This window comes from Dasypus novemcinctus, chromosome X (assembly GCF_030445035.2).
Source record: "Dasypus novemcinctus isolate mDasNov1 chromosome X, mDasNov1.1.hap2, whole genome shotgun sequence".
Lineage (NCBI taxonomy): Eukaryota > Metazoa > Chordata > Mammalia > Cingulata > Dasypodidae > Dasypus > Dasypus novemcinctus.
The window spans coordinates 123490291-123513185 of record NC_080704.1 but is presented as its reverse complement, the minus strand read 5'-3'; the positions used below and the strand labels follow the sequence as shown (position 1 = coordinate 123513185).

Genomic DNA, 22895 nt, shown 5'->3' with positions numbered 1-22895 from the left:
CTCTCCTAATTGAGCCTGGTATTTAATTAACTGGCTACTGTTGTAGAAGTTGAGAGAGGTTCAATTATTTGCATATAAAAAGGCCAGGACTCAGGAATGTTTTTGAGAAGGAAAAATAATTCATCGACGGCTGGCTGGATTTGGGAGCTTTCTGTTTCAAACCCAAGCCCTGAACAAGAATTTTGAGCTTCTTTTACACAGAGAGGAAGGGTCAAATTGTTCTTTGTTTCATTGCTCAATAGGCTTGAATTAGCATATATCCTAAATATCCTAGGTAAGCTTTTAGCATGAACCTTATACATTCTAGATAAGCTTTTAGCACATTTGGTTTGTATTTTCCTTGAATATTTAAAGTTTATAGAGTTTGCATTGCTAAACTGTTTCCTGGGAATGGAGTCGTTGCCATGGTCACCAAGGGCAGGACTGCAGCCTCTTATCATCCCACACCCACAAGTCACAGACAACTTAGGTTATCTACAAAGAGATGAAGAGCCTCCCACCCATAGCCCACATCATTTCCCCCCCTTATGCCAGAGCTTAACTTGCTAAGCTCTGGCATAATTATTGTTGGAGCTATGAGGCGGGTGGCTGTTTGTTGTTTTGACCGATTACTTTACTTATCAATTTTCAGTGTAGCATCCAGAATCCTGTTTTTCGAAATTTAGAAATTTTCATTCTGGACAGCAGAATGCTGGGGCAGGGCCTGCAGTCATCCTGGGGCTACTGGTACTCACGCAGATTTCCAGTCAGGCTCCAGACCCATCTATTAATTTTGTTTTATCCTTAAAGAGTTTACACCTTTAATCTTAAAGGGGTGCTGAAGGGAGATGATCTCTTTTCTGTCACTGCTTCCTGCTGGCCATGGGCTGTAGTCATTACCTAACAAGGTGTGAAACTTTTATTTTATTTTAACTGGAGGAAGATGGACCTGGCCTTCTGTAGGAAGTTGGATGAAGTTTTCATATGGTTAATAAGATGTTCACTCTGAAAGAAACAAAATTAAAATTTTGGAATACCGATTTTTAAAAGAGGACATTGGATTACAGAGGTAGACAAGATTAGGTGCTTTTAAAGATGGCACCCTTTTTTAAAAGCTGGTGGGAACAGTATATATATATATATATATTTTTTCTCTAAGTTATTTTCAGAGAGAAATTGCAATAGATATTTAGCTTTGTTTTGAAGATGCATTTTAGGCTGTTTAATAATTGGCACTCATGTTCTGTTAGATGCTCCTGGTGACCTGGCACCTTTTGGACAGTTGGTTTCATTCAGGATTAGTGCACTAAGATGAAAATTTTCTTAGTTTTTAGTTGTGGGGGTGGATCAGAACTACAGAATAAAGTTTTTTTTTTTTACATTTCAGTTTTAATTTTATAATTTCTGGTAATTTCGACTGTTTAATAGGTGACCTATTATTAGCAAGCAAGCCTCATTTTTGCTACACAGTAGAGTACACTAGAATAGTAAATTGGCTGAGTTTGGCTAAGACCGTTGCCTTATTTTATAGACATGTTTATTAATTATTTAGAAAATAAAGTTATAAGGAATTTAACATGTCTAATACACTTCTGAACTTGATCCAAAATAGAAAAGATAACATTATAATTATTAGGCATATATTTAGTACTGGATAAAAGTACAGCACTTTAATATTAATTAATGTATTAATGCATAAGGATTCTGAGTTGCAATTAATAGTTTTAAGTTTCAGGTTTGTAATACTTTACATGTTGTCTCTCCAGGGGAGCAGACCATAATGCCAATTGTGTTTAAGTTTTACTTACAGTATGCTGGTATCATGGCTCCACTTAACATGTTCTTCACACAGTGAGCAAGTCTCAGCGTTGTTGATTCTAGAGAGAGTTTCTAGTATTCTGCCAGCCTGATGCATAATGCTCTCTGGCACTATGGAACAGTGAGGGTCTGGAGGCGATATCTGTTGTACACTTGGCTGTACCGAGTCGTCATTGGCTGCTGCAGAAGCTTGAAAGTGCAGCGTAGTTTCCATCGACTTCAGGAGCAGAACCAGAGGCTGATATAGCAAATATTTTGATAATTGCGGGGTCAGTGACCAGCCTAGCCAATAACTCACATGGAGAAGCAACCTGTAATGTATTCAAGGCCTGATTTAAATGCACAGAAGAGTTTGACAATGTTAAAGTTTATTCCTTGCTTTTATATATATTTTAAACAATTTACTGAATCACATCATATATCAAATGACTGTTTACTTATACAATTTTACCATTAAGATACTAGTTATTTTACTTTAGTAATAGAGGGAAAAAACTATTTTTCATTGTTAAAATGAAAATAGAAGATTCCTAATAGAATCAAGATAACTTTTTATTACCATTTACTTAAATATGCACCTTGGGATGGCCTTCAGACTGGTTTTATTACCACAGTTATTCTTTTTTTTTTAAGATTTATTTATGTATTTATTTCTGTCCCCTACCCCCCCCCCCCGGTTGTCTGTTCTCTGTGTCTATTTGTTGCCATCTTCTTTGTCCGCTTCTGTTGTTGTCAGCGGCACAGGAATCTGTGTTTCTTTTGGTTGCATCATCTTTTGATTTTTTTAATTTTTAATTTTTTTTAAAGATTTATTTTTTATTGATTTTTCTACCCTTCCCCCTCCCCCTCCCCCCCAGCTGTCTGCTCTCTGTGTCCATTCACTGTATGTTCTTCTGTGACTGCTTCTATCCTTATCAGCGGCACCAGGAATCTGTGTTTCTTTTTGTTGCATCACCTTGTGTGTCAGCTGTCCGTGTGTGTGCGGTGCCTCTCTTGGGCAGGCTGCACTTTCTTTTGCCCTGGGTGGCTCTCCTTATGGGGTGCACTCTATGGGGTGCACTGCTTGTGCGTGGGGCTCCCCTACATGGGGGACACCCTTGCGCGCATCAGCACTGCGCGTGTGCCAGCTCCACATAGGTCAAGGAGGCCCGGGGTTTCAACCGCGGACTTCCCATGTGGTAGGCGGATGCCCTATTCATTGGGCCAAACATTGGGCCAGGTCCGCTTCCCTGGTTGCGTCATCTTGCTGTGTCAGATCTCTGTGTGTGCAGCACCATTCCTGGGCAGGTTGCACTTTCTTTTGCGCCACGTGGCTCTCCTTAGAGGGCGGACCTCTCATGTGGTACACAGACGCTCTAACCACTGGGCCAAGTCTGCCGCCCACAACGAAATTATTCTTTGCAACCAATACTAATCCAAGTTTTCAGTTAACAATGACTTCTAGAACTATTTAAATGTTTTTAGTTTGGAAGGTGTTTTACAAACTTTTTATAATTCACTACAACCACATTGACTAGCTACCTTACATTTAAATAAAATTATTAAATTATAATTACTAACCAAAGAAATTTACATTATTTATTTAAGAGAGCATATCTACAATCTTTTGTCTTTAGCTTAATTCCATTAATGTGAACTTACAATTTTATTACTCTAAAAATTTTGTACATATATTAATTTATCTAATGGGATTTTTTAAACTAAGTGGGATTACACCTAAGCTAAATAAAACTGAAACCATTATAGTTTATGCAAGGAATGTTCTTTTTTTTTCTTTACAGGAAGCTAAAACATTTTTCTTTGTTTAAGTTATGAAAATGAGTAATATTTAAAAGCACATTGACTACCAGGTTTCAAAACACATTACACAATTACTTAATTTGTTTAATCATAATCCATCCTGGAAAGATCTCTCCATAGTTTTGATGGACTTTTCTTTACTTACTGAAATTTGTCAACAGAATCACTAACTACCCTTATTTTATGGCTGTCAAAAGGTTTAAACTGTGAAATTACAGGACAACCTGATTCTTAAATCCCTAGCCTAGAAGATAGGATTAATCTGCCACACCTAGTTTCGCTCTCAAAGCTCTGGCAAAGAGGAGGCCCTTTCCCAATAGTTCCTATAATCAGATTTTTATATGATTTTTCCATCCTGCTTAGTCTAATTTGGGCTCTAAGAATATTTATTCACATATATAACTGCATATTTAATTTTTACCAATTTGAATAGAGATCTTTTAAGAATTTTTATTTGTTAATTTGATATTATCATCCTGATGTATGAAGACATACACTGAGCAAATGGGCAGACACAAATAGTTAGAGAATCACAACTTATTGATGTTATTTATAATTTGCATTATTTTATATACTGTTTGGCTTAATTTGGGGTCCAGAAATATATATTACTTATATAACTGCATAATTAACCTCAACAATTTGAGCAAATAGTCAGATATGAATAGTTTGACACAAAAACATAACTTTAGTTACTTAAAACTTCCATTTTTTTAAAAAATAAGTGTGACTGCAAAACATTTCAAAGACTCCTGAAACTTTTCTTAATTTGCACTGAGTATACAGTTTTGCACAAGAATTTTGTTTCTTTACTAATGGCTTGTAACCAAAATGTTCCCAATGCTTAGCACCATTTTCATTTGTTTCAGAACTTTATACTTTACTTTGAATTTAGCAGAATTTTGGATAAGCAACAAGATTAATTCTATATATATTTACCTAGGCTATTCAAAGCCTCAGGGAGACAGACTGGTTTCTCTCATGAATTGCCACTTTTAGGAACACTGACAGTTAAGGCAGGAGACTTCCCTTTTTTTTCCCCCAGTCCTTGGAGATGATAAAACTCCAGTGGTCATTTAAACCCAAGGGCTAAGAATTCCACCAGGCAGCAATTTAGTTTACTCTTGGATTCATGAGAGAAAGCAGGGTTACTAATATGAGTAGGACAGGAGACAGGGATGTCCCCAAATTCACCATTCCTTGGACTATAGGGGCGGAAGCTGTTATGAAATAACCATAGGCAAAGGCAAGGGATGAGTCTAGGCTTTAAGTAATCATAAACGAAGGTAAGGTTAGTTTAGAATTTGCACATACAATAATAGTTTCAGGCTAAATTCACCCAGTTATTTCAGTTATTATCTTTCTGCTGTTTTGTAATATAAATGCATGTATAAATGATCTTAACTCTTATTTACAGTTTTTATTAATTTTTTAATCTTAAGGTGAATTGGATACCTTTATTAATTAAGCTACAAGAATTTTATTAGTAACAATTCTGTGAAGCCCTGCCTTTTCTTAGTAATGAAACAAATTCTCATCTGCAAGTTATGCATTTAATTCACTAGAAAGAGAGTATTGCCATTTAAAGATTCATTTTAAAGTATGTTTTTATATTTTTACTATGAATTCTTGAGTTCCAGCAACTGACAAAAGCCAAGCATAGATTACAAAGTGGCATTTCATTCCTTTTATTTTTCTTCTGTAGTCTCACAACCCTGAAGTTCCCAGCTAGACCATTTTAAAGGCTATCAAGTGATTAGAGGTCTATTGTTTCAAAGGATAACCTCCTTTCTTCAGACAAGTTTACAGTTCTAAAACATTTCAAAGTATTTCTACATTCTTAGAGAGAGATTCAGAAAAGTAAAGAACTTGGGCAGAATGCAAATGTATTCTGGGCTTTGACACCCTAGGGAGGGAACTTTATTGTATTTATTTTGATTCTGCTTTTCATTCCCTTCACCTTCCTACTTCCAGGCAGTCAGGTACACAACAATTAAATAGGAATGTGGCTTATGAATAGAATGTGTGGACTCACTGGAAAGGGGCAAGCCCCTCTCCCTTTTCCAGCTTTCTGCCAAAATGGGAAGACAGAACCGACTCAAATTTGGCAACCTCTCCTAGGGACCCAGCCACCCTTACTGGGGCAGCCCCAACAAACCCAGGTCCATGGCTCGGACATAGATGGCCTCCAAGCCCCAGAAGACCTCCAAGCCCCAGCAAAGGGGTGGACCAGAGACGAGGCAGCAGAGCATGTGCAAACATCCAGACTCCATAGTTTTGCTCCATAATCAATTCACCCTCTTGCCAATGGCAAGGGAGGGTTTCAGCTCAATTAAATTCCACCCCTTTGCATAAACACACAACTCCCAACACCAGCATTGAGCTGACACAGACGGAAGCACAAAGGTCACTGATCTTACCCACAAGTTTTCTCTCTCTATTTTTTCAGCATGGCTGCCCACACAGCCATCACAAATCTTGGAACACTTAACATTAACATCTGGTATAAAGACAATTCATTCACAATTCAACACCATAACAAAAGATTCCAGCTAGACCTTTTTCACTGTTTAACTTCACACCCAGACCAATCTTCTCTAGAAAAGCCACTCCATTTTCCTGTAACCAAGTTTTTTAAAAATCCAGACCAATTTCCAGGACATTAGGACTCAAACCTATAAACATCCCTTCCTATTATAATCAAGCCTCCACTCCTTCAGTGGATATAAGACCAGTACCAGATTCTAACATGCAGTTAGACAAACCCAAAACACTAGGCTTTTTCCCAGTTTTTCTCCTTTTTCCATTTCTAGAGAGAATGGCTTCCCTCCAGTTTTCTGGGCTACTAGGCTTCTCTCAGGAGGTGATCAGCCTCCCTCCCTAGCAATTAAAGCTAGGATTCTTCAGACTGTGCTCACACAGGGAGTCTTACCTTCTTTCATGTTTGGAGTTCTTTTTCGTTCCCAGAATCTTTCTCTTCAGACCTTCCATTGCCCTTGATTTTTGTCAGGAAGATTCTGGTGGAGCCCACATCTTTTCTGGATTAAATTTAATCCAAGGGCACCCAGATTTGGGGTTCACCCGAGTCTTCCTGGCTTCCTTGGGAATTTGGGAGGGGCAGCAAATTGCTACCATCTCTGGTCTTCGTTTGCAATCCCAGGAGAGCCCCCCAAAATATTGTAGAAGTTATGAGAGGTTCAATTATGTGCCTATAGAAAGGCCAGGACACAGATATGTGTTTGAGAAGGAAAAATGATTTATTGTTGGCGTCTGGACTTGGGAGCTTTCTGTTTCAAACCCGAGCCCTGAACAAGAATTTTGATCTTCTTTTACACAGAAAGGAAGGGTCAAATTGTTCTTTGTTTCAGTGCTCAGTAGGCTTGAATTAGCATATATCGTCCACAACCTAGGTAAACTTTTAGCGTGGACCTTATACATTCTAGATAAGCTTTTAGCACATTTGATTTGCATTTTCCTTGATTATTTAAAGTTTATAGAGTTTGCATTGCTAAACTGTTTCCTGGGACTGGAGTCGTTACCATGGTCACCAAGGACAGGACTGTAGCCTCTTACTGTCCCACACCCACAAGTCACAGACAGCTTAGGTTATCTACAAAGAGATGAAGAGCCTCCCACCCATAGCCCACATCACTACCTGTAATTCATTGATAGTTCCTGCCTTCAAGTATGTCTTTCACCTGGTGTGGGGTGAAGACTGTGAGAGGTTACCCCCAATTTAATTTGGTGGTTTGTTCAATTAAAAGTTTGATAACCCCGCTGTTCTTAGGTAAGCTGGCATTCCCTATGTCCTGTTATCCAGGGGGTTGGAGAAATAAGCTTCAGGTTGAAAACTCTCACCCAGTTTCTGGACTAACACTCCTAGAGCCACTCCCTTCTCAATTACATACAGAGATAAAGTTTTTTTTTAGGTTAGGAATTCCTAAGAATGGGGGACTAATTTAGGGTTATTTTAAGGCATGGAAGGTAGCTTCCTGTTCCGTTTCCCATTCTAAGTGTTGGTTATTAGCCCCTGCAATAGCACTGTACAGTGGCCGGGCTATTTTGCTAAATTTGGGTATTCATAGTCTAGAGTAACCAGCCATTCCTATGAAAGCCCATAGTTGTTTCGTTGTTTGGGGTGAAGAATACCAGTGATGACTTGAACTTTTTCTGGGGAGAGAGCCCTTTCAATCGGGGTTAGGAGAAACCCTAAATAGGAAACTTTCTACCAAGAGATCTATGCCTTGGATGCTAACATTCTGTAGCATCTATCAGCTAGGAAATTAAGGACTAAAATGGTGTTGACGTCAGAAATTTCCTTTGTTGGGCTACAAAGCAACATATTGTAAGAGGGAGCTCTGAAGTAAGTGGAAATCAGCTTGGTCCTGAGCTAAGGCATTACCAAAAATATGGAGACCATCTTGGAACTCTTGTGGCAACATAGTCACATTAGCTAGACCGGAGGTTTAAAGTTGGACTTATGCCAATAAAAGGCAAAAAGGGACTGGGAGTCCTGGTGGAGTGCAATGCAGAAAAAGGTATCCTTTATGTCAAGAACAGTAAACCAAGCTGTTTCTGGGACCTGGGTTAGCAGAGTATAAGGGTTGGATACTACTTGATGGATCAGAATAGTAAAGCTATTAACTGCCATTAAGTCTTGAGCCTGCTATTAAGTGCCTTGTGCTTCTTTACAGGAATAATAGGTGGCCATTCTCCACAAACTTTTTAAGCATGGGCTGGAGACATTTAATAGCCTCCTCTTTAAGGGTGTACTACTTTCTATAAGGGTAGGACTGGTTGGTAATATATGCAGTGGAAACTGGTGGAACCTGGAGTGTCCAACCTGAAATCCCCGTATTCCATACTAAGGGGTTTATTTGGTTTGCTGTTAATTGAGAGATTTCACTTAATTGGGTCCCCAAGTGTGATACTAACAGTGCAGCCAGACAGATGGTTTAAAATCCTGGCCCACCAGCTCTCGTTTCCAAGGCACTATGCCACTGGGTGTTCAGGCTAGGTTCAACTAATTGTATGGAGAAGGTCAACCCATTAATGGACCGGGCATTCTGGATCAACAAGTAAACTGATGATTTATTAGGAGGTTTCCTGTTGTTCAGGGCATAGATTTAGTAAACAGTCTAGATCTTGATTTTCCATAAACTCCTACTGTAGGGCATGGCCAAGATGAAAAGATGTCCATAGTGGCAGGTTGGGAACCAAGCAAGTGGCACCCATATCAGTTAAGAAATTAATAATCTTACTTACCTGCCATATCAAGAGTCACCCGAGGCTCCTCCTGGTTGATGGTTTGAGATGTTGACCAGAGAGCCATGCTTGGCCTTGGGCTCCCTCAATCCTACTCATTTGCAGTGAGCAGGGTGTCCCTGTTCCCTCTCTGGGGAGCGGTACACTCCTGGGCCCATTGCCCATCCTTTCTGCACTTTGGGAAAGGCCTTGGCAGATGCCAGTGGTGAGGCAGCTTGAGGCAGCTATATTTCCAGTGGCCAGCCTCTCCACACTTGAAGTAGTTTCCTGCTGATGTAGAGCCTGAATTTGGGTGGCCCAGAGGTGACAGGGTGCATTTAATGGCAACTTCTAAAAGCTGAGTCAGTTCCCAGGGCTTCAGCCTGCCCCTCCTTACCATCTCCATATTGATGGCATGGGTATAGGGAAATTCTACCCATTTTCCTTCTCTTCTGCACAGTAGGGCTAGCTGGAGTATAGGGTTGAAATTGAGGTTCCCATTTAGCGGCCACTCTTGGCTGTCCTCTAAGTTGTACTGCAGCTACATGGTATTGCAGAGAGAGAGATTATCTTCTTCCATTTTAGACCATCAGTAAGCAAGTCTTTCCAGTTTCTAAGAAGACATCACAATGGAGAGTCTGCTGGAATGCTGGAATTGCTACCCATTATCATAAGAGAGGATAAACATGTTTGTCAGTCTTAGTGTTGTCCCATTGCTAGATCTTTTTGATCAGATTGCCTGCCAACCTAGCATCCTGGAGATAAGGAGCCTCACTTGCCAACCCTGTTTTTCCAGGAATCAAGAGTCTCTGTTCTCTGGGCATCCCCAGAGACTTAGAAGTTTTGGGAGATGTATGGGTCTGATTCCCAGAGTGAAGCTTCCAAGCTGAGATTTCTCATTAAGAAAGGGACTGACTAGAGACCTTTCTTTCACCCTACTCTTGTAGAGGTCTTAGGAAGTAGCCATGAAAGAGCTCATATTATGGCCACTCCCAGGAAACAAATTTTGCAGTTAAACCAGACATACAAACTATTTTGTATCTTGTCATAACTTACAAAATTGTGTGGGAAGGAGTTTAAATTATAATGTAAACTATAATCCACACTTAATGGAAATGCTCCAATAAGTGTTCATTAATTATAACAAATGTACCACAGTAATGAAGGATATTGTTAATGTGGCAAAGTGTGGGAGGGTTAGGGAGTAGGGTATATGGGAGTTTCCTACATTTTTTATGTAACATTTGTGTAATCTAAGTATCTTTTAAAAAAATTAAATATTTTTTAAAAAGGAGTTAAGTAGTGGCCTAAGAAGATGCTACAACAGATGATAGCCTTTCTGAACACACAGAGAGCACCTGATAGTCGTCCAGTGGACTCCTGCATGACTCAGGTCCCATGCTTAGTCAGGACTCAAGGATAGTTTCAGTTGCCACCCAGAGCTTCCTTAGATCTACACAGCATGGGGACTCGCACCTGCCTCCTCCAAAAAGGGAACTTTAAATCTGGGCAGAACAAGATTATGTCCTGTGGAGCCTATCCAGGAACTTATCTAAAATGGCAGAAGGGGATGGCAGACAACCCAAAGAGGGCACAGTCAGGCTATAATTAAAGTTTAGACTCACCTGTCCTTGCAGGGTGTTGGGGAGAATTACCTACCTCTATTTCTCCTGGCTGGCTTGCCAGATGTAGTTGGAAGGCTCTGGATTCCTCTCCATTCTTGGCTATGCCACATAAAATAATTTAAGAGCATGCCAATTTTGTTAGGGGAGTAAAAAGAGTTTACTGAGAAATGATAGAAAAGGGAAAAGTACACACCCAAGATGTGGATGCGGGCTACCTCCAAACAAAGATAAGGCTAAAAGCAAGAGTATACCTTAATATTTTAGTTTGTTTTGAAAACTAGAGATATAAAACAGGTATTCTATACCTCATATGTTACATTAAATAAATTTAATCTCTCCCATATATTTAAAATTCTTTGTTTTTACGTTTTGTTCATTCCATTCAGCCATCAGATGATGACACAATCAGCCTTCATTCTCAAGTCTCCGAATCAAATAGAGAGCAGACATCAAGAAATGACAGTCACTCAATAGGAAGTAAACTTGATTCTCGGAAAGGTAATTAATAGTGTCTGCTATTTTTATTTCTTGCATATAGCCCTCATTAAAAATTGGTCTTTAATTAAAAATTCATCTTCAGATACTAGTATCTTTAGCCAGCTGTTGCACTGAGAAAATATACCTTTATTCGAAGCGTTACAGTGTCAGAGTATATATTGTTTACTATTTTTATATAATAATAAATATTTATCTGTATTAGACCAGGAGATGTATGAATTTATTGACCCCAACACAGAAGATGTATCAGTTCCTGAAAAAAGAGATGTACATATTGGATCATTTTTCTCTTTCCTTAAGGTAAAGACACTTTTGAACAAATAGTAATAATATGCCTACCTTGGTCTCACAAAAATGGACCATCCAATTTAAAATGTTAACTTTTTCTTATTTAAGGGAAAAGAAAAATACCCAGAAAAATATCAGAAAAATGAAGATTTGATAGATGAGAAAAGGTAAGCATGTAAGAATTCTCAAGTTAAAATGTTACTTATAAATACTTGAAGTGCTCTTTAGATATTCCGAAAAGTGTGCTTTAAAGAATATAATTTTTGTTCATTTACTTGTACTCTTTAGATATTTAACTTATAAATACTTCAGCTATCTCTGTATTCCTCAAATTGATAATTATAGTAATCATTTATGTGACATGTAGGTTATATCCTTTCTTCCTCCCTGGGAAGTGTAATAATAATGTTTCCTGTTTATACATTCATACTGTACATTCACATACATTGTTTCATTTCAGCTATTTTACAACACTTTAAAATAATTAGTATTGACAACATTTTAACAATGAGGAAACAAAGACCCAGAATTTAAAATGTCTTGTATTGGGTCCTCTGAAATTCAGTCTAATATGCTTCCTTTTACATCAGGCAAGTTATGGTAATTTTTAGTGTATTTACTGCTGTATTTTATTAAAGGTAATTGTGCTTTGGACCTCTTCTTTATTATTTATCTTATGACATGATGGAATATGGCCTACCTCATTTTTTAGTTATTCTTTCAGGTTGATTCATAACTGCAGAAAGGAAGGAAGGAATATTTTTTTTTAATATCTACTATACCAGGATCTATATGGGATGCTTTCCCATGTTCCTCATTTAATCTTCCCTAAAATTTACAGAAGTAGTATTGCTTCTCTTTTTATAGATGAGGATGTTGAAGCTCTGAGATTCTACATTTCTTGCTTAAAACTACGTAGCTGTTATACACTAGAACCTAGGGTGTGAACCTAGTTCTCTCTGTTAACCAAGCTCTCCCCTTTTCTCTACATTGTTTTTTCTACAAATTATTTCATTGGTAACTTTTTAAACAGTCATTATTCAATCATTTCTAGTACCCTAAAAGGAGGTATGTTGCTTTGTCTTGCATTCTTTACCCTTCATTCTTCTCTTGCTGCCTCACCTTATCTCATGACTACAATTGCCTTGATTTGAGACTCTCCAGTGGCATGCGAGATGTGGTATTCATACAGAGTCTCATGGTTTGTTATTTTCTTAGTTTCCCAACTGCTAGAACAAATACATCCAATAGGGTGGCTTAAAGAAAGAGAACTTATTGGATCCTAGTTCTGACGCAAGGAGGAGTTCAAAATCAAGACATTAGGGAAACGGACTTTGGCCTAGTGGTTAGGGCGTCCGTCTACCATATGGAAGGTCTGCGGTTCAAACCCTCGGGCCTCCTTGACCCGTGTGGAGCTGGCCATGCGCAGCGCTGATGTGCGCAAGGAGTCCCGTGCCACGCAAGGGTGTCCCCCGCGTGGGGGAGCCCCACGAGCAAGGAGTGCTCCCGTGAGGAAAGCCGCCCAGCGTGAAAGAAAGAGCAGCCTGCCCAGGAATGGCGCCGCCCACACTTCCCGAGCTGCTGACGACAACAGAAGCAGATGCAGCAAATAGACACCAAGAACAGACAAACGGGGTGGGGGGTGGGGTGGGGTGGGGGGTGGGGGGTGTGGAATTAAATAAATAAATAAATCTTAAAAAAAAAAAAATCAAGACATTAGCAAGTCAGTGCTTTCTCTCCAAAGACTGTTTCTGAGTCTTTGCATTAGCTTATTTTGAACTAAGTGCCAGGAATCCTTGGGCTTCCTTGGTTTTTCTTTCACATGACTATGTCCTCTCCCTTCTCTTCCATTTTCTGTTGACTTACAGCTTCTTTTCCTCCAAATAGCTTTCAATTCAGAAACTCCCCAGTAATAGAATGAAGGCCCAACCTTATTCACTTGGGCCACACCTTAACTGCAAATAATATCTTCAAAAGGTCCTATTTACAATGAGTTCACAAACACAGGAATGGGTTAAGATTAACAACATGTTTTTCTGAGGTACACAAATTCAAACTACCACAGACACTACATCATACGTATCTGCTTTATTAGTGAAAGGATTTAAAACTAAAATTACTTAAAGTTTTTAGAGCAATTTATTTTTTAAATTTTTTGTTCACTTTGAATAACAAAATATTTTATATTATTTTCTGACAAATTTGGCAATCTTATTTAAACTTATTTTCATTTCCTTTAAACACTTTACATAGATACTTTAAGAATCAAAATGAATAAACTGATAAAAGCAGGAGGGTTCAGTCAAATGAGGCTTTTTCATAACATTTTATATTTATTAATGCATGCCATATAGAGCACTGCACTGCTTAGTACACTCAAGCCTGGAAAATCTGTATTGCTAATTACTATTGCTTTTACACATTTCAGAAATTACAAAATGGTAAAATACTTTTCACTTGATAGCCATTAACTATATTAATATAGTCAGTATGCCATAGTTCATATTGAGTAGAAGGTAGACATGAGTTTTCATATTATGTTGTACTATATTGCTTACTTTAGGGTTTTTCATATGAGGACATTAGGATTTTAGGTTTCACAAGTTGTTAAAAATGAAAATAGTTTCTACTTCTGGAAGCTGGCATAAAGTATAGTCTCCCTTACTTTTTGGATAACCATTTTTGTGTCACCTTTCAGACTTGAGAAAGAACAGTTTCTTGGAGAGGAAGAGGATGATGATGTGAAGGAAGTAACTGATTTGAGGAAATTAGCCTCTCAGTTATTGCAGCGAGAGCAGAAGAACAGGTATTCTTTTCAGTAATTAGATCTAAATAGGGCAAATTTTATAATCATTAAATTTGATTAGTTAAAGCTTATGAAATAAAGTATTTGAAGTTACAAATAAACAATAGGGCACTCTTAACAGCTATTTTAAGGTGCTAACTACTAGTCCCTTGTCAATTGTTGTCATTGGCAAAAAGGAGGACACTATGGGAATGAATATGAAATCAATATAAGTACATTTTCTTTTTTTAAATATATTTTTTATTTATTTTTAAAAGATACATACATCACAGAGAATGTTACTTTGAAAAATATAGAAGGTTCCCATATGCCCCACACCCCATACCCCTAACTTTTCCCACATCAACCACTTCTTTCATTAGAGTGGTACATTCATTGCATTTTGTAGCACAGCTACACACTGTATTTTATACTCTCTCCCAGTCCATTCAGTGGGTTATGGCAGGATATATAATGTCCTGCATCTGTCCATTCAATATCATTCAGGAAAACCCCAGGTCCAAAAAATGCCCGCATATCACACCTCCTTTTCCCTTTCCCTGCCTTCAGTGACTCCAATGACCACTGTCTCCACATCAAAGATATAATTTCTTCCATTGCTAGAGTCAATATAATTCTAGAGTAGAATATCAGTAAGTCCACTCTAGTCCATGTTTTATTCCTCCATCCTGAGGACCCTGGAATGATGATGCCCACTCCACCTCTCAATTGAGAGGGACCTTCGATCCCACATAGCTGGTGGATGGGACTCTCATGCCCACAGCTGTAGACTCTCTCAGTTCCTTGGTGTGGTTGTTGTCCTTCCTTACCTCCCTGTCAGCTGACCTGGGTAAGTCCATGGAACTGGAGAGTAGGTGCTGCAACACTGTGAGGCTCAGGGCCCAGCTGGCACATCCACATGCCAATTTTTAGTATAGGAGCAGTTCCTTGTCCTATAAGGGTGGGCTATTATTGTTGCCTTATTGTACTCAGAATACTATGTGTATAGTTTTGAAATAATAAAAGAAGATTTCAGAAGTTTTTTGCTTGGTGAAAATTGAGGGAATAATTTTGGTACATTTCACATGGATACCTAATAAATATTTTGCTTATTTCAGATAATAAATGTCAGTATCACATTACCATATTTGGAAAGTTTAAATTTTAAGGATACTGGCATTTTAAAAAATAGCATGTTTTTCAAAAATTACTATCCAAAATATGAAATGATAAATGTGTATTTTCTAGAGGCCTCTTTTTAGGGGCAATCTGGACAATGACTTTCACAATAAAAAACTAACCATTAAGACTTTTTCTGCACAGCTGATAGATTATAGCATTAAAATATTAGAAAATCTCACCAATTTTTATCCCATCTATACCTAATGCACTCTCATTTCCAGTTCACAATTCTTCTATCATAACTTTCTGTCACCCTTTTCTGCATATTTATCTTCTCATGTTTTCCTATGATTCATATATAATGGACCTTTTTGTTAAATACGTGTGAGCTTGTGTGTATTTTTCTCTCTCCAATATAATAAAAATGTTGATAGCTTCCTTGCCTTCAGAAGTTTGATGAAGCAATCTACTACCTGCTCTGTGAAGCTTAGAAAATAGTTGAGTTTCTACCTCCTCTAATTAGCAGGTGAAAGAATTCTATTTAGCATTATGGATAGAGAATATTTATTTTAAGGATATTTTTTGGTAAAAGAGGCAAGATTCTTATCTAACTTTCAGGATGCGTATAAGGCATATAACACCTACAACACTACCAATTTTTCTCATTATGTTAATAATAGTATTTGAACACACAACATTGCTGGTTGTGTGTAACATTTCTATATTTTCTCTTTTCTACAATTCTCGTGAGCTTTTCAGTGATCCCTGTGACCTAAATTATTGTTTCGAGCCTAGACACATTGGATAAATGGCACTTTTTCAAGTTTTTTTATTAGATAAGTTATATGTTTATAGAAAAATCATGCAGAAATTATGAAGTACCCGTATATCCCCCTCAAACATAGTTTTCCCTATTATTAACACTTTGACTTCAAGTAGTCCCTGTGTAACAATTGGTAAAACAGTATTATTATAATTATACTGTTAACTATAGTCCATATTGTATATAGACTTCACTCTTTGGGGTGTAAAGTTCTGTGGTTTATAAGATTTCTTATTGTGTTAACATATATACAACCTGAAGTTTCCTATTTTAACCACATTCAAATGTATAATACTGTGGTGTTAATTACATTCACAATTCTGTTCTACCATCCTCACTATTCATTACCAAAACTTTTCCCAGCATAGGTTTTGCTTTTATGGTAGGTTTTTAATCATTACAAAATAGCACCTAGCACTGAGCCTTGTACATTGTAGGTACTCAGAAGCATTGTTATTGACTAATTGATTTTTTAGAGTAAATAGGAACGATAAATTAAAGTAAAAATGATCTGTTTCCTAAATAACTTGTTATTTTTCAAGATATATTGGAAAGTAATTACTGTCCTTGTCTAATGTTTCTCTTTTTTTATCCTCTTTTTCAGACGTTAATGCGTAAGCATGTAACTTTTTAGAGTGAATAATATGTAGTGACAATAATGCTGCAATAATTAAGTGTAATTTTTGAAGGTGTTGGAAATATTTAGTAACCTATTTGTAAATTAAAAATGCATTATGCTTTTAAATTTTATAATTTATAAAGTACTTAGATTAGACCCCTAGCCAATTCCGTTAATGGTGCAACTTAAATTGGATCTCAGGATCATTTTCTGCTGGATTTGCTGTTTCCTCCATTAAATGATTTCTTTGTAAAATATGTTGCTGTTGTGAAGTTCTCTTAGTTGTAGATGAATAAAAATTTCTTGTTTATTGTCATAATGATTAAATTTGCATGGGACCAAAAATATGAAATTAATTTTAAATGTTTTATATATATATATACACACACACACTGTAGAGGATTTGATTTAATTTGCACCATTTTCTTGTTGCAGATTTTCCCTTTCACACTGTATTGTTGTATTTTAGATTTCAGCTTTATTAGCAAATGATTTGAAATGCTATTAAAATGACAGACTTAACAGGGAGTTGTAACATTTCTTTTAAAGCTTCAACACAATTGTTAGTCTTGATTAGAAATGATATTTTTTCTAGATTAAAATTGCCCCCACATACCAGAAAGTACCACCTAGGACTGACTCCTACTTTGACTGTATACTATTTAACTCTTCTTTAGCTTAGCTACTAATTTAAGATAGATGCAAGGTCAGGTCTCAGCTATAAGAAGCCAAGTATATACTCCAAAACTAGAGGTAATTAGAATACTGCTTATGTTGATTTAATGATGATTTTCTTATACTATCTTTAACACTCATTTAGTTTATACTAATTCACAAAATATCTTTGAAGTTTTAAGAAGGTTTTTACTAGTACTTGGTAGATGAAACCATCCTAAGAAAGTCACAAGAGGATATTGTCACAGAAATAAAAATAAAAAAGGGTGGGAGAAGAGATCAGCAAATAACACAAGTGGATGACCCATTAGAGTTCAAATTCTGAAGCCTGGTTATTTAGAAGACTGCCTCTTCTTTCTCTAATTGAGAACATATATTAAGCTTTTTTTGGTATTAAGTTTATTGTTGAATTTTTAACACTCTGTCATGCCTGTCCAAATATTTCATTATCATTTCTACTTGTGTTTGATTGTGTATTAAGTCTCATCAAATCTATGACTTTGTGTATATTAGAATAGTCATTTAGGAAGTCCTAATTTTACCTTCCATATAATTTGGAAAATTAAAAAGAAATAACTATAGTCTTAACAAATCAGTATATTAAAAATAGTTTTGTTTTATAAATGATTTAGTCATCTTCAAATTTTCTCCAACCCTATTTATGGCTGGGGTATGTTAATATCAGAGAAGGGGCTATTGTACTTTTTCTTATTATGTAGCTTGATAAGTAGATGTTTAGCGGACTTTTAAAAATCTCAAGAAAGGATTATAATACACATGTGCTTTTGCAATAAATCGGTTCAGCTGATCAGTCCTCATTGCATATTCATTCCTGCTAACTTAATCTATAATCTATAATGTTATAGATTAAGACATTATGCTATGTCTCTCCTTTTAATAATTTATTTTAATTTGATTTTAGATGAGTCCTGAATGTTTTTGTTTATAGTGGAAAGACATGCTACTGAGTACTATATAACATATCTCAATAATAAAATGTATCTATGAAATTATAATTGATGAATAATTAAAGATCATGGAAAGCAAAATCAGATTTTGACAAGTTTATAATTTTGGTTTAGAATGATAGAAATTATGCACATTGTCTGTCTCATTTTACCTTAATCTGATCTTATGAACATTTTAATATGAGTTTCCTGTTAACAGCTAACTTGTTTTTATAACTAATTTGGTCAGTCTTTCAACCCTTGAAATCCATCCTTTCTTTCTTTTCTGCTTGCTTTACTAATGACTTCCCTGTCCTCTCCCAAAACATCTTAATTGTCCCTTCTTCTGGGTTGGTTGATGTACATGTAATGTGAATACAGACGGAGGCCTTTAAGTTATAGAGCTTCATTCAGTGAAAAACTCTTCCAGAGGACCAGAGCAGAAGGACGTGCATCAAGGTATCTTGAGTTTGTGGAAGCCTTTAGTATTAAGTGGTCAAGTTGATGATGATGAATTATATAGTCCTTTACTTAAAATAAATACGGATAACTGGATTAGGGAAGTGTGATAATAATTTAGAAGAGATGTTTAAGTAAAATGGTACCACATAGTAAAATATATCAGTGTACATAGCAAAACTTTACATGGATGAACCCTCAAGTAAATAAAATATTTTATAGGCAAGGGGTTTCAACTTTTTTTCTTTCTGTTCCAATATAATTTAGACATATCTATAACCACAATACTCTTATGAGTGTGGAGGGTAGAATTTATGGTTGAGAACAGAATGTGTACTTGGCACCCTTTCTCCCAGTAGTAATTCTGATATTTCCCCTTCAGCAGAACTGACTGCCACATATCCACTTTTGATAATCATTCTTTTTAAAAATATTTTTCTTTTAGTGTCAATAATCCTACAATTGTTTGGTGCATAACTACACTGATTTTTCTTATCTTTAGATACTTGTCCTTTGCACCTCACTGTAATTTTCTCCTAGTGAGGAAACCAGAAGTAGTGGAAATTGGTGTCTTTATATTGACCTTATTTCTTTAATTACCAACTTAAATTTAGTTCATTAAATATTTTATTAGTCATTATCTAACTTTACTGTAAGATTCTTACATCCTCTATATTATTTTGGTTGTTGGCATATGAAGATACATCTGAATAAAAAGCAAGTATTTTATTCTTCATAATACTAAACATTAACATTTTAAGTTGTTAAATTTGTACCCATATTAATATTAAATCCAGAACTCTCAAATATGTTCCATTTATTAATGTTAAAGAAAAATAGGTAACTCACTATTTTTGATGTTAAAATTAATTCTTAAATTCTATAAAATGATGTACATTAGTTTTGTTTTACAATAGTCAACAGTTCTTTATTTTTCTTTTCTTTTTCCCCTTTGAATACAGATTAATTTGGTTATTAAAAGTTAAATTTGTGCCTTCTTTTCCTTAAAGAATTGAACATTGGCACTGGTTTTGCATTTAGAATTAAATTTATTATTTGGATACTAGCAGAATGATTGTATATTTCCTTTTAACATCAACACACCAAGTATCACTTCCTGCACTGGGAAAATTAATTCAGTCATGATGGCACTTAAAAAATCTGTCTCCCTTCTTCTTTCTCAGTCAAAAGTTAGATATGCACAGGGCAATAGCTTGTCTAAAAGATATATGAACTTTGAGGAAGGGTTTCTAAAAGATGTGTGGAAGAGTTGGTGAACTTCATTCATTCCTAAATAGCTAGTGTGCTCATGTGCATCTGACTGAAACAATACCTAAAATTTTCTTTCCAGCAAAGATCTTCACGAACCAGATGCAGTTTATTTTGGAGATGTTGTATATCAGGAGTTTACACTATTTTCTTTAATATATTTTGAAATTAACATGTTGATTTACTTCTAGGATTCTTAATCATTCAATTTCTATCACAATAAAGCCTAAGCAAACTGTGGAATGTGAGAAGAGGTATAACAGTTATCTTAGTCCTCATATTTAATATTTTATTAATAATATAGATTTAATATAATTATATAATTTAACTTGGAAATGTATTGCAACCTGAGTTAAATTTACCATTGAAATAAAGAAAACTAATAATGTGGATTTGATGTCTTTATGTGCTCAATCCTGAATATTGTTTCTGTGATAGAATCATTTATCCATTCATTAATTCAGGAAATATTGATTTTATTACTATTACCTGCCAGAAATAATGTGTTTCTTCAGTATGGAATATGTTTGCCCTTTTTTTATTGTTCATGTTTTGATTTCTTTTTAATCGGGTTTTACAAAATTTTTTCTTGTGAATATATGGTCGAGTGCACGCATCTGATTTCCAGAAGAGAGTTATAAAACTTTGAAAGATTTATTTATTCTTTTCAGTGGTTTGAAAGTTTTCATCCAGATCAAATCCCTAATCATTCTTATGGTTGAGTAAAGCTCCAAGGCTGAGGAGGTACAGAAGTACACAAGGATTAATATTTGTGGAATGGTTAATATATGCATACTGTTCTGAATGCTTTATATGTATTATCTCATTTAATGTTCATAATAAACCTATCAAATTGTTACTGTTGTTGTCCCCATTTTACAGATGAAAAATTGAGGCACTGAAGTGGTTGAAACTGCTCAAGGTTGCATAACTAGGGAGTGGTAGAGTCAGGATTCAAACCCAGGCTGTCTGGCTCCAAAACCCCAAGTCTTAACATATGTCAAGAATACTTTGCTTCCTCCACCTCCACAAATCCCATTGCATGTCTTCTCCTAGATACCCCACAGTCCAAACTGAACTTATTTTTCCCCAAACCATTTCTTCACCTACACAGTCTGCCTGTGTGAATGTGCCACTACTTATATAGCCACCCAATTCAGCCACTCTGGAATCATCTGAAACTTCTCTGCCTTATGAACCCCCTCTCAATCCAGTCAATTATTGTAAATTATAACTTGTTGACTTAACTTGCATGTCTCCCAACCACTCCATTCATGTTATAATTGCACTGATTCAGACCCCATCTTTTCTCCCTTGGATTACTGCAACAGTCCTCAGATTTGTATCTTTTCTTTAGTTTCACTCATCTTCAAACCTGTTTTCTGCCCTGAAGTAAGCCTGATAGTTCTAAAACACAGATTTAACCATGTGGCTTGCACTTATAGTCTTCTGCTGGCTCTCCGTAACTTTTAAGATACAGTTTAAAATGTTTATCTTAACCCATAAGACTGAAGTGGGTCCTGCATATCTCTAGACACTCATTTCATGACTCCCCACCATTGGCATGCTCTGTAGTTGGGGCAGTACTTTTTTCATTAGTCCAGCATGGTTTCATGTATGTTCTGCATATTGGTCTGTCTGCTGAGATTGCCATTCCTCTTCCTTTTTTTACTTATTCTTTCAGAATTCAGTTCAAGTGTATGGTGGCTTATCATCCCCAAGTCTAGGAACTTTTTCATCTATCACAAATTTTATTATCTTGGATTTAACCCATTCTCCCTTCTTGAATTCTCATTCTGGTATCTTATGTATTTGCGCTCTTTAATGTTTCTGTTATATAATTTCCCCCGCACATCCTTTCATTCTCTTATTTATTTATTTTTAATATATATTTTTTAAAAGATACTTAGATTACACAAAAGGGTACATACAAAAAACATGAGGGATTCCTATATGCCCCATTCCCCATACCTCCCACCCTTCGCCACATAAACAACTTCTTTCATTAGTGCGTTACATTCATTAAAGTTAGTGAACACATTTGGAGCATTGCCACTAAGCATGGATTATAGTTTATATTGTAGTTTACACTCTCTCCTACTCAATTCCATAGGTTATGGCAGGATATATAATGGCCTGTATCTGTGTCATTGCAAAGTCATTCAGGACAATCCCAAGTCCCAAAAATGCCCCCATATTACACCTCTTTTTCCCTCTCCCTGCCTTCAGCACCTCCAGTGGCCAGTGTCTCCTCATCAGTGAGATAATTTCTTCCATTGCTAGAATCATAGTAAGTCCATAGTAGAATACCAGTAAGTTTACTCTAGTCCCTATTTTATTCCCCAATCCTGTGGATTCTGGGGTGGTGATGACTCTTCCACCTCTAATTGAAAGGACGCCTTGATCCCATATTGTTGTAGAATTTGAGAGAGGTTCAATTATTTGAGTATAGAGAGGCCAGGACTCAGGAATGATTTTGAGAAGGAAAAATGGGTTATTGACGGCTGGCCGGACTCGAGAGCTTTCTGTTTAAATCCCGAGCTCCAAACAAGATTTTTTAGTCCCTTTTATACAGGGAGGAAAGGCCACATGGTCCTTTTGTTTCAGTTCTCAATAGGCTTGAGTTAGCGTATATATCTTCCACATCTTACGCAAGCTTTTAGCATGGACCTCAGGCATTCTAGGTAAGCTTTTAGCATATTTGGTTTGCATTTCCCCTGAATACTTAAAGTTTATAGACCTTGCATTGTTAAACTGTTTCCTGGGACTGAAGTCCTTGCCATGGTCACCTAGGGCAGGACTGCAGCCTTTTACCATCCCACACCCACAAGTCACAGATGGTTTAGGTTATCTCTGAAGAGACAAAGAGCCTCCCACCCATAACCCACATCAATATGGCTGATTGATGGGACTCTCCTGCATGTACTAGTAGACTCTCTTGGTT

General features: G+C 36.5%; 1 protein-coding gene across 6 annotated transcripts in view; it reads left to right on the top strand.

Annotated features, from left to right (window-relative positions):
- Positions 1-22895, top strand: part of LRCH2 (leucine rich repeats and calponin homology domain containing 2) — a 200779-nt gene that overhangs the window by 103043 nt on the left and 74841 nt on the right. For 4 of the 6 annotated variants that reach the window (XR_011647944.1, XR_011647943.1, XM_058291724.2 and 1 more), the window contains exons 8-11: positions 10853-10964; positions 11167-11264; positions 11361-11419; positions 13951-14058. Coding sequence is in view for 4 of the 6 variants with exons in the window: in XM_058291724.2 (XP_058147707.1) it covers positions 10853-10964; positions 11167-11264; positions 11361-11419; positions 13951-14058 (377 nt within the window). In the remaining 2 variants the exon portion in view is untranslated. The remainder of the gene's footprint in view (positions 1-10852; positions 10965-11166; positions 11265-11360; positions 11420-13950; positions 14059-22895) is intronic. The other 2 variants (XM_058291725.2, XM_058291726.2) reach the window with 1 other exon arrangement.